This window comes from Chaetodon trifascialis, chromosome 4 (genome assembly GCF_039877785.1).
Source record: "Chaetodon trifascialis isolate fChaTrf1 chromosome 4, fChaTrf1.hap1, whole genome shotgun sequence".
NCBI classification, from domain to species: domain Eukaryota; kingdom Metazoa; phylum Chordata; class Actinopteri; order Chaetodontiformes; family Chaetodontidae; genus Chaetodon; species Chaetodon trifascialis.
Window position 1 is genome coordinate 9,848,406 of NC_092059.1, and position 18,064 is coordinate 9,866,469.

Here is an 18,064-nt window from a genome sequence, read left to right on the forward strand (position 1 = left end):
GTCATTATAACTGATAATAATAATTATAATTATAAAACACTGTGATACTCTTAAACTGTAACAGTAGTTTCTGAGATGGTTATCCTACCATGATGCAACCCTAACCCTAACTAGACACATATGTTATAATGTCACAATAAACACGCATGAGAACCACAGAGCGCCCGTAATATTGAGTAGGCGTAGCCTATTACCGTGAACATTGTCATAATATCCAATTACCATCTCATGAACCCCCTGTGAACCCTGAAACTGAGGTGAACGGGGGATGCGGGTTGTTTAGGACCATGAGGAGCGCAGCGCTGAGTGAGGGCGCCCCTTTGGAGGAGAGCATGGGAAAGGAGTAGTGGAGCGTCGTTTTCTTTCGCTGCGCGCTGATCCCAAGGATGCTGCCGCTCAAGTGTTGCATGCTGAAGAGTGCCGACGCTCTGTGAGAGAGCTTTGGCCCCGATAGGATGAAGGCTCGGTCTGTGGTGGGAAACGAGGGGCAATGAAGATGAAGATAAGAGTGGTAATTATGAATGAGAGCTGGAGGGAACATCACTGTGATGTCCCTTTGTTGGGGGGGGTTTGCTGTTTTTGCTGCTCAGAAGTGAGTAACAGGCTGAGCTGTGCCATTAGTCTACTGTGACCTAATTGCACTTTGTGGTATTTTATTTCCATCTTCTGCTGTCTGTTTCTCATTCCTTTAGTTATAAAAATAATCCTTTCGGAGCCACCGGTTTAAAGATTCTTTTTATTTTTGCAAGGGGGGGAAGTAATTGTGAAATTCTGAATTCTGCAGCCTAATGCTGTTTTGCACCACTCTTTGAAAAATGTTGAAAGAGAGACAGAGAGTGTTTGAATGGCACAGCTGACATTTCGTTTGCAGCCTTGCACTGGGAAAGAGCAGCTGTTGTTAGTGAGTTGCTTAAGCTTTGAACGCTGACATTTAATTAGCTGTGCATTCTTGACCAAAACTGCAGCTCTGAGGCTTATTTTCTAAATCGAGAGCTCTGGCTCCATGTTGCTTTCAGGTCTTTTTGAAGTTTTCTCTTTCACATGTCTCACCAGTGCCAAGGGGTGAGTGGCATCATCATCGTCACCATGGTTACCAGTTTTATGTTGGTGTATAACAGCAGCTCTGGTGGCAGATCATCTCCCTCGTCGGCGTCATCGTTATCGCCCCACCGTTTAGACCGTGTTCCATCCACAAAAAAGCCAGCGAGACCACAGGGAGTCCCAACATCAACGCTTGAGGGGTACACAGGTGTCATGGATCACAAGGTAAATTTGCACCATCTGTGCCCTGGGAGACGATTTCGTAGACAATGACGAGGTTGCAACTGGTTCTTTCTTTACAGCATGAAAGTAGTTCTCTTATTTCATGTCCAGACTGTCGTCTGATTTTCATAAAAGCCACTAAAGAAGCCAGAAGGAAGACGAACACCTGGATGATAATTTATTTTATGAAACATGGCATGTCATATTTTGGTTGCCTTCTTTGAACAGCAAAGCCAAAATCTTTCCAACTTCCAAATAACTGTAACATGCAGTAAAGGTTGAACCTCAGCTTGGTTGTGTGTTCCAGCAGAAACGATGGTGGCGTTCGGGGTGAGGGATCAGGTTCTTGTCAGTGCATTAGGTGCCTGTGGGGAGAGGTGAGTGGGACTGAGGGAGCAGCATTATTGGCTTGTTTTGGAAGAAGCACATGGAGGCCAGCAGTGGAGATATGACTGACAGTAGCATATGGGGACTCTGTCGTACCAAACTGAGGAGAAAAACTGCAGAAAAAGGAGCATTAAAGTCACTTTAAACACCTTGATATTGTCTGGGATGTGCGTTTTTTGCTCGCTTCAGTCACTGCTTGACACACAGCGGCTGTAATTTAACATGACAGTAACCTCACTCTCCTGCAGTTCTGCAGCAAGGAGTCTTGATTTACTCATTGCATTTGGAAATATTTGTCGGTAACTTGTTTGTGACATATATGTCGAGCACCTAGCCCTGGAATACAACGCTGATTGCCGTGACACTTGGGTGCATATGTAATACACACTGCACCTAATCTGTATGCTGCTGTCATCTAGGTAAAGCAGAGAGACTGGCATGTAAATGTAGAGTTCAGGTATGCGCTGAAAATGTTTTTTTTTTTTTAAGCTTTGGAGGTGTTTCCAGGAGGTGTTTCTGACTTGTGTACTACATTATGGCCTCACAGCTGAATCTGATGTTCAGTTTGGGTAATGCATTAATTATTGGTATATTTTTTGCATTTCATTTTTATGTCTGTAAGGTACTAAAGTTCTCTAAAGGTGTTAATGGAAATCGTGTAGCAATTTCTGTTAATGAGGAAAAGCTTCACAATAAACAGGAATTTATTGCAGGTTTATTGCCCCCTGTAAGGCTATAATAATATCAATTAATCTCTTAAACACTGAACTTAAAAGGCAAATTTACTGTGGCAGTACCATCTCTAAATTCTCTCTGTAGTTTACTCCGTTTCTTGATTCATAATTAATGGGTCCACCATGAAATATTTAGCGACAAAAGCACTTAAAAGAGGATGGATTTCTTCTCGAACAGCTACCCTAGACATCAGCGCTGTAATCTTTCGGTCATATAAACGCCACAGTCAGTGTTATTGTAATGCAGAGGCCTATCAGTCAGACCGAGGACAGCGTTACAGACGGTTCATTCAGATAGATAGATGATTCAGACAGCGTCCTGTCTCCCCTCAGTGAGAAAGATGCGCAGTGATGCACAGCAGAGTGGAAAAGACATTATGTTGTTCAGGCGGCACTAGCCAGGAGAGGATTTGGAGGGAAGAAAGTGATGGCTACAGTTCACCTTTCTGTGATTAATGATCAGTGACATGAGAGTTTGAGAGCGATGTTGGCTTGGACAGAGATTTGATCCAGCTGAGGCTTCCTTGAACTCTGTTTCTTGACTTAGCCATAGGTTCAGGGCTCCTCTGAGATGTTGTAACCCTCATCAGAACCCTTTAAAGGCAACAAAAAAGAAACATTCATCTACATATTCTTAAGAGAGATGAGAGGCAGCTGGATTTTTTTTTTTTGCGGTGCAGGCACTTTATAATTCAGTCTTTCCTGGCCGTCAACCTCCTCCTGGTTGACGGCTGATTCATGATGGGTCCACACTGCGACGTTTTCGTACTGCTTAGTGTCACTCTGCCCCCCTCTCCCATGGGGGCTTCCAGCTCTGCTGCTGCTGCACCCTCAGACAGAGCCAGAGCAGACCTGCTGTAGGATCTGTGGCGTGGGTGGATCAGTCCGTACTGCTCACTTCAGGGTCATCTGAGGTCTGCTGCTGGAGGGAATCTTGGCTTTGACACACACACACACACACACACACACACACACACACACACACACACACACACACACACACACACACACACACACACACACACACACACACACGGGGGTAACACATATTCATAGAGCATGCATGCAGAAAACCCCATGCAAATGCCCAGACTGGTTGTTAAAATTTTATGCCCTCATCAGAGCCAGGGATGCTTGAAAATGTGAGGAGAGCTCTGTCTAATGCGCTTTTTTATGGCTCTTATTAACTTCTGTGCATATCTTGTTTGCATGGGCTGTGATTTCACTAAGGTGGGTGGTGGGCTGTAGATGCTTCACTCATTTATGTGTCACTTAGGAGGATGCAAAAAAACAAACAAACAAACAAAAAACAGCACGCATTAATCACTAAGACCGTGCTGCTTCATGTGGCTGAGGGTTAAAGGCTAGACATTTGGCTTTTCCTTCAGTCTTTTCAGTGCTTAATGGCAATATGAACACAATAAGAAACAGTGTTGAAAGCCACAAATCTATATACTGTGAGATCAGACTTCAAAGGTATAGTGCACTGCATTTATGTGGGGTATCTGGAGCGACTGGGTAAGAGTTTCAGTGTTCATTATGTTTCTCTCTGTCTGTCTTGTGCAAAGTCTGCAGGTTTTTGAGACGTCCTCCTCTCGCGTGCATTTCTTTTCTTTGACGAGCTACAGTAATTAGAGCTGCGGAGTTGGACAGACCCTTTCAAACACATGCATCCGCACACGCGTTCGAGTTTGAACACCTAAACAGACAGCCGCTCCCTTCTTCTGCTTCACCCCTCGTCTTCTCTCCCTCTGATGTTTTGCCGATTGCAGTTAAAGAGATGTTGACCTTTGAAGAACTGTCAGCAGAATCAATCTACAATGGCCTTTATGTGCTCTAATCCCAAAGTCTGTGTGAGAGCATGAATGTGGATTGTGTGCTTGTGCCAGTTTATGATGTACCTACTTATTATGGGCAATACCTTTCTATGCTCTGACAGCCTTTAATGCAGCCAGCCATGGAGAAATGGGTGCCATTAGAAAGTCAGCTATGCATCCTATCTACGCCAACTCCTTTTCTAAAGGACAATTTAAGCTGTCTTATAAAGTATGTATGTTAACATACAGCCTACTTAATGCATGAATTCCCCGGATATGCAAATTTTAATTCCACTCAAAGTAAGGGAGCACCCCTGGCAAAACAGATTATATTATCCGGTATCATCCTCAGAGAGTGAAATTACATAACACAGATTGCCAGTCATGCTCATATACCTTAAGGTCCCATTTACACCTGGTAGTAACATGTGATCTGTATTCGTAAACAGTGTCTGGATCATGAAATCCATTGCATGGGTCTTTGCACTGACACCTGGTATTAAAACGTGACCGTGTCCACAGCGTAATCAGATTCCATGTGCTGCTAACGAGGCTATGTCTTCTGAGATGCAGCCACCCCCCCATCTCTGTCTGAGGTTGACTGGATAAAGAAGAAAACAAGCGCCTTGATTAACTCGCCTTCATTCCCTTAAATTGAGAACAGGGCAAGTTTTTGTGACTTGAATGTGTGCCAGCGGGAGGAGCTTAACGAGACGTCAACTGTCAGGAGGATTTCGGTGTAATTAATTGGCCTCGGCAGAAAGCGGCGCTGATCATTAAACCCTCACGCCACACAACAGGTGCCACTCATTGCACCTCTGCTCTCAGTCGAGCCTAATTCTGTACATTTCAGAAAGTGTACAGTTACTGTTCTGATAATGACCAACGTCTAAATAATTTGTGGCTCTGCCAGCAAATACAGTCTTCACGTTTCCTCCCACAGCTGTTCATATCAAAAGTTTAATATGTTACATTCCCACATCAAAATGTGAAACAACTAGATATATGTTATGTATTTTGTTGAGCTGTGTACTTAAACTATCCCAGATGTTTCCAACAATGTTCAAACCCAGAGAAACACAGAATGTTTAGTTGCCTGTCAATAGTGCTGTATCCCCTTTACGCCCTCTAACATCTGAGGAAACTCTGAAAACAGCAGAGAGTGAGGAAGGAGGTCGGTCGATGAATATGACTAAACATAGCATGAATAAATACAAAACCTCACCTTTGAACTTGAGTTCTTCCGGAGTCAGACAGATTTTTGGCAACGGTGGTTGTTTAACAATGGAGACACGTGATCCCATGCTACTTCCCAATGTCATCAAACTCCTTTAACTGTGAAGGATGAAGTTGGAGATATTCTATATTTTTCTTATTGCCAATAAAGCCTATAAAAAGACCGAAGCCAACAATAAATTGATCCTCTTAATAGATTTCCACTGATGTCCAAAAACCAATTCCAAACATAAATGATGCACTGGGTCACATGTGATGAACATGAGCACTGTAGTTTATTTGTCAATCCCACATACGTCAACTTTTCAGAGATAAATACTCACTAACACAGCAAATGTGCCATGATGGTGATTTGTGCATCAATAAGATCTGAAGCAATGCTTTCTGGGATTGTTAGCAGAAAATATTGAATATGTCATGGATGCTACTTTTTCTGCTCCACTCTGGCTATTTTTTGAGGGCATCATTTTGTCCAGAAAAGTCGCTCTCTGAAGTTTGACGCTCAGTAAATATAGTGCACTGCACAGTAAATACTTTGAAATCATGGTTAATAATGACAATATAGCCTTTTTTGTTCAGCGCTAATGACTCCTCTGTGACCTCTAAAGCCTCTGAAGTCTTTTTCCCTATAGGTTTGTACTCTCTCCCCTTCTTAAACTGACAGGGGTTCAGGCAGAGGCTGGTGGATTGGAGGCACATTGGAGGCTTTGGTGCAGTATATTAGAGGCTGACTGATGGGGTTTCCTCTGAAAGCAATTATGATCCTGGGTCCCCCTGGGAAGCATATAAACAGGATCATACTGATGAGTCTGGAGTCAGCGTGTTTGCTGTAATTGACTGCTCCATCTTCTTCTTCTGCTGTGCAGAACACCATGACTTTATTTTTAACGCTATACAAAAGAAAGAACCTCAACATACAGAAACAGCCATGAAAAAAAAGCCCTCAATGTCACACACAAATATGTCTGCTTTCTGAAACACACGCCCCCCCACCCAGCAAATCCCTCCCTCTCCAGCTGGCTACGACAATACATGCAAAATGTAAAATAATAGACTAATAATAAAAAAGCAGGAAGTAAAAATTGTCCATATTTTGCTAAAATGATCCAACTTTCCTCAAACCAGACGTGTGCCTCACAGCAAGAAGGTCGCCAGTTCGATCCCCGGGTTGGGTGGGGCCTGTGAAGTTTGCATGTTCTTGCCGTGCATGCGTGGGTTCTCTCCGGCTTCCTCCCACATACAAAAAACATGCTCATTAGGTTAATTGGTGACTCTGAATTGTCCTTAGGTGTGAGTGTGAGCGTGAATCGTTGTCTGTCTGTATATGTTGCGATCGACTGGTGACCGGTCCAGGGTGTACCCTGCCTCTCGCCCGTTGATAGCTGGGATAGGCTCCAGCCCCCCCGCAACCCCAAAAAGGGATAGTCAGGTTTAGAAAATGAATGAATGAATGAATGAATGTTCTCGAGTGAAGCTTGATATCTTTCAGTCACTTGGCCTGAGAAGGGGGATTTAATTTTTCAAATTAAATTAATGGTACAGGCACATAAATGCAACAGCTTTTTAAATATTCATAGAGCAGGCAGCATTTTCTGGTACACTAAAAATGCGTTTTAAAGGATTTGGTTGTGGGCATCGCTTAGAAATTTGAAGATTGAGCCCCATAAATTCTCCCAATCAGGACAAAACCTGAGCGTATGAATCAGAGTAGGTGGAGGCGATTACATCTGTCACATGTGGGATCTAAATTTGGATATATTCTGGCTTTTGTTTAATACTTAAATGTGCAAGATGCTAAAGAGAGAAGGAGACATTTGTAGGACTCTGCCATAACCAACCTTAGGATGTTTTCATCTGAATCATCCCTGATCCAGAAGATGACCTTTTGGATGTTACACGCCCAGAAATAATGAAAGAGACTGTGCATGGCTGTATGTTCTTCATTCTCATGTCTCTTCAGTGGCTCGAAATCCCCTCAAAGGAAAATCTAAAGATGGAATCTTTTTGCCAGCTGGTTATATGGGATATGATTCGCTCAGATTTAGTTTGTAGCCAGACAATTCCCAAACTGACTGAGTTTAGCTAGAATGGAAGGAATTGATGATACAGAGTGACTGACGAGCACGAGACATAAAATGCTATTTCATACAATTCATTTTCTTGAGTTATCCCTTCAAATGCATGGCTCTGTCGCAATGAAACACCAAGCTGCTCAATTACTAAATTTCCCAGGTGTGGGGTCAATAAAGTCTTATCTTATCTTATCTTATCTTATCTTATCTTATCTTATCTTATCTTATCTTATTACCGGATCCAACAGTAATGGGGAAAGGGGACAACAATGTCTTGTCCCTCTCTGACGAGCATTTTGAAGGAAGGGTCAGCATTATCAGATCCATTTTATCTCAAGTCTCCTATATGCCTTCAGAAAGCTCCTTCAGTTTAACAGTTTTATTTTGTCCTATCTGCCAAATAGCTGATAATTTGCCAGCGTATGTATGCTTTTAATGTTCCCTGTAGGAGTCCCTGATATGTATCTGGAGAGACATTAGTCAACATTAAAAGCTTCACTACTTAAAATTTGGTTAAACTTCTGAAAAGGTCAGCGTAGATGTCATGTCCCACAAGCAGGTGTAAATTCTCAGAAATGTATGTGCGGAGGTGGAAGAAGGATATTTAAATCTCAGGGGTCACACAAACCTAACTGTGCAGTAAAATTCTTTAAAAGAGAGGACTTTTTATGATATATAAGTAGATCTGGTTGATGAGCGATCTAGTTCAGGATGTGAAGTGCAGTGGAAATCCTCCCATTACAAGAGAGTTATTATCTGTATTTGGTACGAGGAAAAGCCATAAATAATATCTTCATCATCCCAGTTGGCAGCATAAATACTTGCCAGTTTCAGGTTTGTTGAGGAGTTTTCCAGAGCATATTTCTGCCGTTCGACACAATTTTGCCTGCTTCAAAGAGGATGCCTTCATGAATAACTATGGCTGCGCCTCTGGTCCTAGAATCAAATCTAGAATGATAAATTGTCCAATTTTTATGTATCCTTCCAATATCTCCATTAAAAAGATGTGTTTCCTGCAGAAATGCGATACCTACATTAAGTTGCAGAAGGTGGGTTGAAATTTGGTTCCTTTTCCAAATATTACTCTCCCCTTTACTATTCTGTGATGTCGAGATAGCTTTCCCATTACTTATTCTATTCATTAATAGAAAACATACAGTATATGGCACCAGACCCAGAACAGTCAGTAGTGGGTGCTTAAAGTGCAAAGTAATTATTGGATCTGTACTTGCAGTTGCCGAAACCTTCATTAAACATAGATTACAAAAATAATGATTGCATAATAGAATGTTGTAGCCCTCCCACCTCCCAATCTCCCACACTTACCCAGCAAGGTGCAGCAGAACCTATAATTTTGCAATACACTCAGTGGTAACTTTAAATTAAAGTGAAATAGAACAAGTCAGTATATATATATAAAAAAGCCTTAAGCAGAAAGAAACCGGTAGCATTAAAATGATATTATATTAAACAGCTTTTGTGTATGACAGACATAAATTGCATCCATGTATTAATCAAAAAAGAGAACAAATTCAGTTCAGCATCACCAATGAGACCAAATTAAGACCAACTACAGAGAACACATAAAGCTGCAATGTACAGTGCGACAGAGTGTAATGTAGCTACTCACTAAACATCATCCAGTATTATCTCAGTATTCTAAGAGATGGCATCCAAACTTCTAACATTACACCAACAAAACATGTTTGTTCAGTAACGATTCCAATAATGAGTCAGTCCAACCAAAGTCCAGGCACATTTAATGGCATTTTAAAATATATCGAATAAACTGTTTATTTTTGTTTGTGTTAGGCGAAGGCGGTATATTTATGCATGATCAGAGCCGAATTCGAACCCTGTGAATGTGTTAACACATAAGCCATTAAAAAGAGATAAAGGAAAACATCATTCACCGGTGTGCCATTCAGTTCGTGGGGCTGCACAAACACATACGATAAGTGCATGTGGAGACGTCTTCATGCCGGCATGAGTCCCGCCGCTGCTCTCTTTAATCCAGTCGGCATTGCATCAGGGTTCACTCTCATAATGCCTTTTTGTATCATGTTTATCCGGAAAAATGGACTGCTGTTGAGGTTATGCATTATTGATCAAGGTAGACAGCCCTCTATCCTCATGATAAACTGCAGATTGAGTGTGAGTGCAGGAGTCGTCAAGTGCACAAATGCTAGTTGGTTCACAAATTAAAGGACCAGTGTGTTAATATAAGGTCGATAATGACTAAAAATCTACCTGTAATGTGCAAGACATCACACTCATTCATTTATTCATGCATTCAACAGTCTGTGGGGTGCATCTTCAGCTGTCTCCATTTGAAATAGTCTCGATCTGATTCTAAAAGCCCCTCTCAGTGTGATACACGGTCTGAAAGTGGCTATTTCCCAGCGTCGTCAAGCTGTCAGAAGCTCTGGGAACAGGCACTGGAGCTTCAACATCACTGTCAAGGACACTTTTATTATTTCACAGGCACTTTAAAATACACTGGCCCTGCAACCTTCAATTGCCTTTTACTCGTTTAACTCATTCTCTAACTTTCGAAATGATTAAAAGTTGCTCGGGAGTAATTGTTTGGACAGCGCTGAGGGGAAAATGCACTCTGTTGTACGTAGAGGAAGAAACAGCTAAGAGCTCTGTGATTTTTCCCAGCCAAGTCAGGGTGGGTGTGTTTGTGCAGCGAAGCGCATTATTCGCTACAGCTTACCTGTTACTGAGGGAGGGGGTCTGCATATAGAGAGTGCAAACACACTCCAACAGGAAATGGTTTGTTTTGGGCGATGCACCGGAGAACAGAAATACCTGTTCCTCAATGCATAGAGGCTGTGATTGTGTGTGTTTGCGTGTGTCGAGGGGATTATGACTGGGTTTGTTTCTCGACGCTTTTTAGACAGCTGCAGACTCTTGCCAGACAAACGTGAGCGTATTAGATGTCTGTGGTCACATCGAGCTCTGCACAAAGATTTAAGTGCATCCACAGACACCACCCACACACCCCCACCTACACACATGCTGTACAGATGCAGAACCACACATACACACATGAGGCAATCATTCAGTGTGGGGTCACAGAGATAGTGGAAGAGTATTATAAATATAGCAGTGGGAGCAGCACAGCCTTCGGCGCTGGTAATATCACCTGTATGCACACACACACACTCACACACGCGCGGACTAACACATACTTTCCCACCTCAGAACCTGATGGAGTGTGAAGCTCAGAGCACAGTTCAGAATGCCAATGTAGCTCCCTATTAAGGTTGGGAATAATTCATGTGAAGAGCGTCTGGGTTTTTGCTGTCGGACCATTCAATCCAAGCTCCCCTTTTTCAGCATTGAAAACCTGGCTGGACACAACAACATGTATACCTGGTCAATATCATTCAAAACAGTACAACAGCCCAGCAATACAGCATACTTTTACAAAGCTGATGTACACGAATGATCTTGTGACTGAATTGGATTTTGCATAACGGAGCATGTTCTTCATCTACTGTACATTTATCTCATGTTACATGGAAGACAGCATGGCTCTGAGGCTGTCTTTGACTGAATAAATGTACAGGCTTATGTGTATTCATGATTTCCCTACAAAATCAAAGTACTGCACAGAATAGCCCGTGCACTGTCAGCCATGATAATCTGCAGTGAATTTGAATAATAGGATACCTGACAGTGCAGCCCATTACCAGCCTAGCTGCTTGATTCTGTGCCAGTTGCACTTTATTCTGGCCCTACTCGGTTATCATCGTGTGTGCGCTCGATGAAAAACTACATTAACCTGTGAATATAAATAGAAAAAAAGCCTGGGATTAAATCCCAAACTCTTGGCTTCTTTGCTCGAGATGCTTTATATCAAGCCTGAGGAAAGTGTGCAGTTGTACAGACTGTGCTGAGCTCTTTCAGGGTCATGTTTTTTTTTTTCCTCTTTGGCAGCCAGATTTTAACATCAAACCAAGGATCTCTGCAAGACTTGACCTTGATAGCTGCAGGTTACAGATTCATCCCTTTTGCCTCTGGCTACTTTGGCTGTTGCTACTTTACCTTTTAGCTACTTATAGTGTTGTGGACCTATGGATGGCGATGTCAGTCTTTCTGACGTTTCCTCTGGCACCTCCATGAGGCTGACGTGGTTTTGAGTGAAATCTTAACAACTATTGACTGAACTTCCATGAAGTGTTGAGCAGACATTCACGTTCCCTTTAATGATCCCTTATGTTTTTCCTTGAGTGGAGTTCGCAGGTAGATTTAACATGCTAAACTAAGTTGGTGAGCATGCCTTCCAAACATCATTCTATTAGCATTGTCATTGTTAGCAAGGAGCATGCACCTTTTATATTGCCTCTCAGTGTGTGTTATATATTGTCATTTTTTAAAGGTTTTTAGTGGCTGAAACACAAAACTGACTCTCTAGAGAAAATGTAGTGGCTTCATAAGACTACACTCTTGATTAAAATGACCTTTTTGCAGCCCATATTCAATCTTCTCTGAATGCAACTACAATTATTTCTGACCTTTGTCCTTTCACCTCCACAGCCTCTGAAGATGCACTGCAGGACCTGTGCCCTGGTGACCAGCTCTGGCCAGCTAACTGGGAGCAAGAGAGGTGAAGAAATTGACCGCTCTGAGTGTGTAATCCGCATGAATGATGCTCCCAGCATAGGCTACCAGCAGGATGTTGGCCATCGCACCAGCCTGCGTGTCATAGCTCACTCCAGCCTGCAGAGGGTGCTGCGGAGCCGACAGGAGCTGCTCAATGCCAGCCAAGACACCGTGTTCATCTTCTGGGGACCCAGCAGCTGCATGAGACGGGATGGAAAAGGCCAAGTTTACAACAGCCTCAAGCTGCTAAACCAGCTACTGCCCAAACTTAAAGTCTACGTCATTTCCCGGCTCAAAATGCTGAAGTTTGATGAACTATTTCAAAAGGAAACAGGGATCGATAGGTAAACGTTCACAGAATCAGTCCTGTCTTTGTGAGGTTTATTTTGGTGCGACCTAAATATAATGGAAAAAACAAAAGAGGGGCAAACAGAAACAACTCTTTAGCTCAAGTCTTGCTCACTGAAGAATAAGTTCTAAGAGCTCCAAACGCGGTGTGTTATTAACAGGATTTAGATTAAAATTTGCTTGTTATGTCTGGAAGGATTTTAAGGGATTTGATTCATACCAAATTCACAGTTGTCCCACTAATGCCAGGCTTAGGGAGAGTATTGCGTAGTATTTTCTTATATACCATGTAGTAAGACATCTACAGAAGTGTCTTACCATCAGAAAGAAATATATTTTACTTCAGTGCCATTTGGACTCTTCCAGAAGAATTGTGCCCCCTCAGAAAACAACATGGTGACTAAGCATAACTCACTATCTTGCAGCAGGAGCACAAATTATTTACTGAAAGGGACGAATTAAAAACTAGGGCTTCAAATGCAACAGACAGAACACAGATGAACGACGCTTGCACAACACATCCAAATGTTGTGCAGTATCGGAACGGCTTTCATGACGAGGTGATGATGGGGAGTGGCTGGATGCCGGGTCCTAACAGACTCAGCCTGCCCTCACGCTGCCGCTCTGCTTAGCAGCATTAGTATCTTTATGCAAGGAAGTGCCGCAGCTGCCAAGATATTCTCGCTTTAGTAAGACATTAGCCTTAGTGCACAGCCTCACACGCATATGCTTTTTTCTGAGAGGAGGATATAATAAATGTATTCAGATTGTTGTGGTCTTGATGCAGAGACACAACTTACATAAAGATAACAGGACATCCCATGCATTAATAGTATGTAATAAATGTCATATATATGCATATATATTGTGTAATAAGTCCCTGCAGAAGCTGTTCTACTTCTTAAATGAGGTACTCTAGGCTTAGCATTTGATATTTTCAGAGGAAGTTTCAGTGCTTAGTGTAGAACAAACAGAACACATTTTTATCACTATACATACAGAGCATATGGGCATACCATAAGACTTTTCATATGAGGTACCAGTTCCTGTGCTGCAGAAAAATGGCTGACTGAATATGAGCTTACAAAATAAGAACGAAACATCTAAAGGCCTCACGACAATCCAGCCTTTCATATACTGATTTGCATGTGAACTGTAAACCTCCGGGAAGATAAGAGGATGTTGCCTTTGAAAGGAGAATCCAATCACTTCAGCCTCCATGTAAGCATATTCATGTCTGAATAAATGTCATACTCATGGATATTTCCTATATTGTTGTGTACAAGGTGTAGAAACAAAGACAGTCCTTCTTCAACCTGTCATTTCGCCTTTAAGTGTATTTATCTCTGAAGAGATGATTGATCCGATGAAATAGAATTATGGCTTTATGGCTTTAATCTCATCTCAGTATATATATATATTACATGAGTGTGGTTTCACTAAAAATTATGACCTTGTCTTGTCTTTCAGGAAGAGTTCCAACTCCTGGCTGAGTACCGGCTGGTTCACCATGGCCATAGCCCTGGAGCTGTGTGACAGGACCAACGTGTTTGGCATGGTGCCACCTGATTTCTGCAGGTACAGTCAGAATCAGATCATTGTTGAATCCAAGACTTTAGGTGCACAGATATATTAATTCAACTTTACACACAAGGAGGATGCAACAAATAGCATAATACCAAGATTATGTGCTATTGGCACTCTCTCAGACTTTTGTATTTGCTTAGCCAAAGGCAATAATATTTTGTTCAATTATTTAAGCTTATTAACGCAACTTTCTTTCACTTACACTTTAAGCCTGCGTTCCATGATTTTTTGCGACTTGCAGCCAGTAGAAACCACGTGGCAAAGAATGAAGCCAAAGTGGAAATACCAAAAAAGTGCAGTTCCTCATATAGCCAGTTGAGGCTGGCTCCAAAAGTAAGTCAGCCCCATAGACCCCTTTATTAAAAAACCCAACTGTACAGCAGGAATAAACATTTTACCAGTCTGGTTAAAAAAGAACAGTTTTCCTTGTTCTTGACAACTGCACGACTGTGAATTTTTACATAACTCACTCTTTTAAATTATATTAAGGCTTAAAGTTATTGGACATAGCCGCTTTGATTAACAGCTAGCTGCTCGGTTTCAGCAACCAGGTTTCATTCGGCCCCCCTCAACTCCACCCACGCTCCACCCTTTGCCCTCAATGGCTCCTCAGAAGCCAATAGGTGACATCACAGAGACTGCTTCTATGTTTTATGCAATCTAAGGTGGAAACATATTTATTATGACGGCATTAGGAAACTTGTCTTGCAGCCTGGTGAAAAAGAGAACATTAAAATACAAATAACACATATAATGTACAGTAAATATGTAAAATATATGCTAATATCAAGTCATTTTGTGTTGTCTTACTGGTTCCTTACTTCTTAAGAAGTAACTTTTAGAAAGTGTTAGAGCCTATGAATTCTTGTCTTCATCATCTTCAGTATCTTAAACTCAACTACACTGAAAACACAAAATCATTAACCATGATGACAAACATGTCTGCTTCTTTTGTCGGTTTCCAAGCAACAGTGTTCACATGACTTGAGCCACCTCAATGCCAAGAATATGGTGTTCTTGAGTTTTCAGAACAAACATACTATCTCACAAGTTTCATGCGAAGGCGTCATATGTTTGAATGAAATGAAAAAAGTTGATCTCAGCTTGTTCATTATTATTATAGATAAGCCAATTTCAGGTTAACTTCCATGTACTAATTTTCAACAAATGGCAAAAAAGCCTTTGACTTTTTAGTTCTCATATTTATTTAAAAAACATTATACTGACTCATACAGAGAAATAATGTGGTAGTGAATTTCCACCAAATAATAGTAAATAATAATTAATAAACAAAAAAATACTACAGCAGATTTTTTTGATTAAAGACACGAAGACTTCAATGTTATAACCAAACATTTTTGAGCAGTCGCCCTGTAACATCCTGCATGATCTGTTGAATTATACATCCACGACACCATCGAAATCCCTTATCCTCAGGCCTTAAGTTTTCAGTTTGTCACTTCCTGTTTGAGCAAGTGGGCCAAATAGTGCATGAGCTGCAGCTCCACTCTTTGACAACATGGGTGTTTTTCTGCATAAAAATCTTGTCTAGTGCATCTTTAATGGTGTCTTCGACTTATAATGACAATATAACATTTTCCTCCCCGCAGTGAGAAGTTCAAGTGTCTTTTATTGCCATGAGGAGTGAATGACTGTGATTCTGTTGCCATTGGAAACATTCATCTTGACATTCTTACAACAAAAATAAGATATTTCGCTGAATTGGTGTAAAGTGCAGCGGTTTAATATGTAACATTCTAGGTCATTGGAAATAGAAGAATGATTTAGCTAACATTGTTCTCTACAAGGCACAAAGGACAGTCTGACACATTTGGATATTCACAGAAAAATTGTGTGCGGATTGAAGTGACTCTCATGTGGCTGAGTCTTCCACTGAGCTCGCTGTGTCCGCGAGTATCACAGAAATAAGATGGTGTATTATGAACACATCTGTGAGCCCACGTTCTTCTGATCTATCTGTTTTTCTTTGTTGCCGTCTCCATCTTCTTCCCTGCTGTGACTCGCTTCCTCTCCCCCACCCTCATCTCTTAATTATCACTCTATTTCCACATCCCTCCCTCACACTTTGACTTTCATGCCTTTTCATGCTTTACTCCTCTCTCCTCTCCCCTCCCCGGCTCCCGTGTAGATCCTCCTCTCATCCCTCCGTGCCGTATCATTACTATGAGCCCTCTGGGCCCAACGAGTGCTCCATGTATCTCTCCCACGAGAGGAGCCGGCGAGGAAGCCACCACCGCTTCATCACAGAGAAGACGGTGTTTGCAAACTGGGCTCGAACCCTCAACGTCCGCTTTTACCAGCCAGACTGGAAGCCCGCTGCTGTCATCGCCAACAAGAACAGCTCATACGCTCCAACTCCAGCTGGATCCTGAGATTCACTCCAGAAAGGATCCCCAGAGGTGTAGAATATGTGTGCGGACAGCCTCCAGTGTGCAGCCTCCCTCTCTGGCTGATATGTGAATGCTTGAGACAGCAGTAGGACAGAGCAAACCACTGTTGTGGCTGTTAGCCTACTGCCTAAGCAGCTTGGCACAATGGGATCATTGCTTAATAAGCAGCACAAAGCCTCAACAATGTTTTGGAAGTGTAATTATAATAGGATGAATTTAATAGTGGAATCAAAGCCATGGAGCTTGCCTCAAGTGTGTTTTTTTTACTCTGCATAGAGCTGCTTTAATAACACTCAAGCTGTCAGAGAGGAGACAGGCAATGAGTCAGTACACCCCTGCAATAACTGCAGTATGATTGATTCATTTTCATAAAACTGAAAACAGATTCATTGAGGACACTGAGGTCATGTCCTCATTGTGTTCAAGACAGTGACAGTTTTATTGAGCTGTGGAGGAGTTTATACTTCACACGCAAGTTAAACAGTGATATTTTTAGAGTCACTATCTTTGATTTTTTAAACACTTTATCTATACATTTATCCGGTTTCAAAACTGCTATATTCACAACACAGGCAAAAAGGTGTGACAGCTGCAATTACAGACACATCATATTTAGGGTATAGCCTATTCATACTGAATATGTCAGTGACAGAACAGCCCATCATGTTGCAGTATATATCACAAACATTGAGTATACTGCAATAAATTCAAGGATTTATGTGAAAGAAATAGGCTTTTTCAGAGCCTTCATATAGAGTAAGGTCTTCACATGTCTTGTTTTGATCCCACAAACAGTAAACAGGATATTCAGCTTTGCAATTAAAAACAAATATAAACAAATTGACAATGGAGAATCAGTCAGCAAACTCGCGTTTCAGCGCTAGTTTTGTCACAAATATATGAGAACACTTCAAATATTAAGACGCAGCAATGATTTAAATAGATGCAGGGCCAGAACGTATGGTCCATTAGTGCTGAAGACTGGTGACATCTGGGACAGCTGGCGGACAGCAGAACTGGAATTTATGGACACATTTTCTCCTGTAAAATAGAGACACTAACTTTCAGTTTTTAGAAAAAATAATTGTTATTACTGATAAAAAAGACTGCTGGAATGTAGCCTTTCTGCAGCAGATATATTCCAGAGGAAGGCTTAGGAACGCATTTAGACCATCACCATCATACGATACTCAGCTAGCTTTGCCCTGGGGCCACTTTTATGAAATGACAGGGGGCCAGGGGCAATTTAATAAACAAACATTGATAATATTTAGCGGATAAATGAATAAACATTAAAACCCTATACATCATCTTTCTTTGAAATCCTTTTTTTCCCCCAAGTTAGCTGACTTACTAACTTATTACATAAATTAACTTGGCAGAAGGGTTGACACTATAGGCCTTTCTGACTGTAAATGTAAATGTAATGTAAATGCTTTGGTCACATTTGCTAGCGTTTATAAAGCATTTAACATAGCTGGAACCTCTTCTATCATACAATCACTCGGATGTTGGAATGATTCATAAACCATAAACATGAACTGCTCCTTTTAGAGACAGAATGAAAAGCACATTTAACCTCTTTTTGTGTGAAA

At 41.5% G+C, this 18,064-nt stretch overlaps 1 protein-coding gene across 1 annotated transcript; it reads left to right on the plus strand.

Moving 5' to 3' along the window:
• The first annotated feature begins 398 nt into the window (after window positions 1-398).
• st6galnac5b (ST6 (alpha-N-acetyl-neuraminyl-2,3-beta-galactosyl-1,3)-N-acetylgalactosaminide alpha-2,6-sialyltransferase 5b) lies at window positions 399-17,252 on the plus strand. The gene is made up of 5 exons (XM_070961226.1): window positions 399-511; window positions 1,054-1,266; window positions 12,058-12,467; window positions 13,942-14,049; window positions 16,208-17,252. The coding sequence occupies exons 1-5, from the start codon at window positions 491-493 to the stop codon at window positions 16,449-16,451; spliced, it is 996 nt and encodes a 331-aa protein (XP_070817327.1). The 5' UTR covers window positions 399-490; the 3' UTR covers window positions 16,452-17,252.
• The last annotated feature ends 812 nt before the right edge of the window (window positions 17,253-18,064 follow it).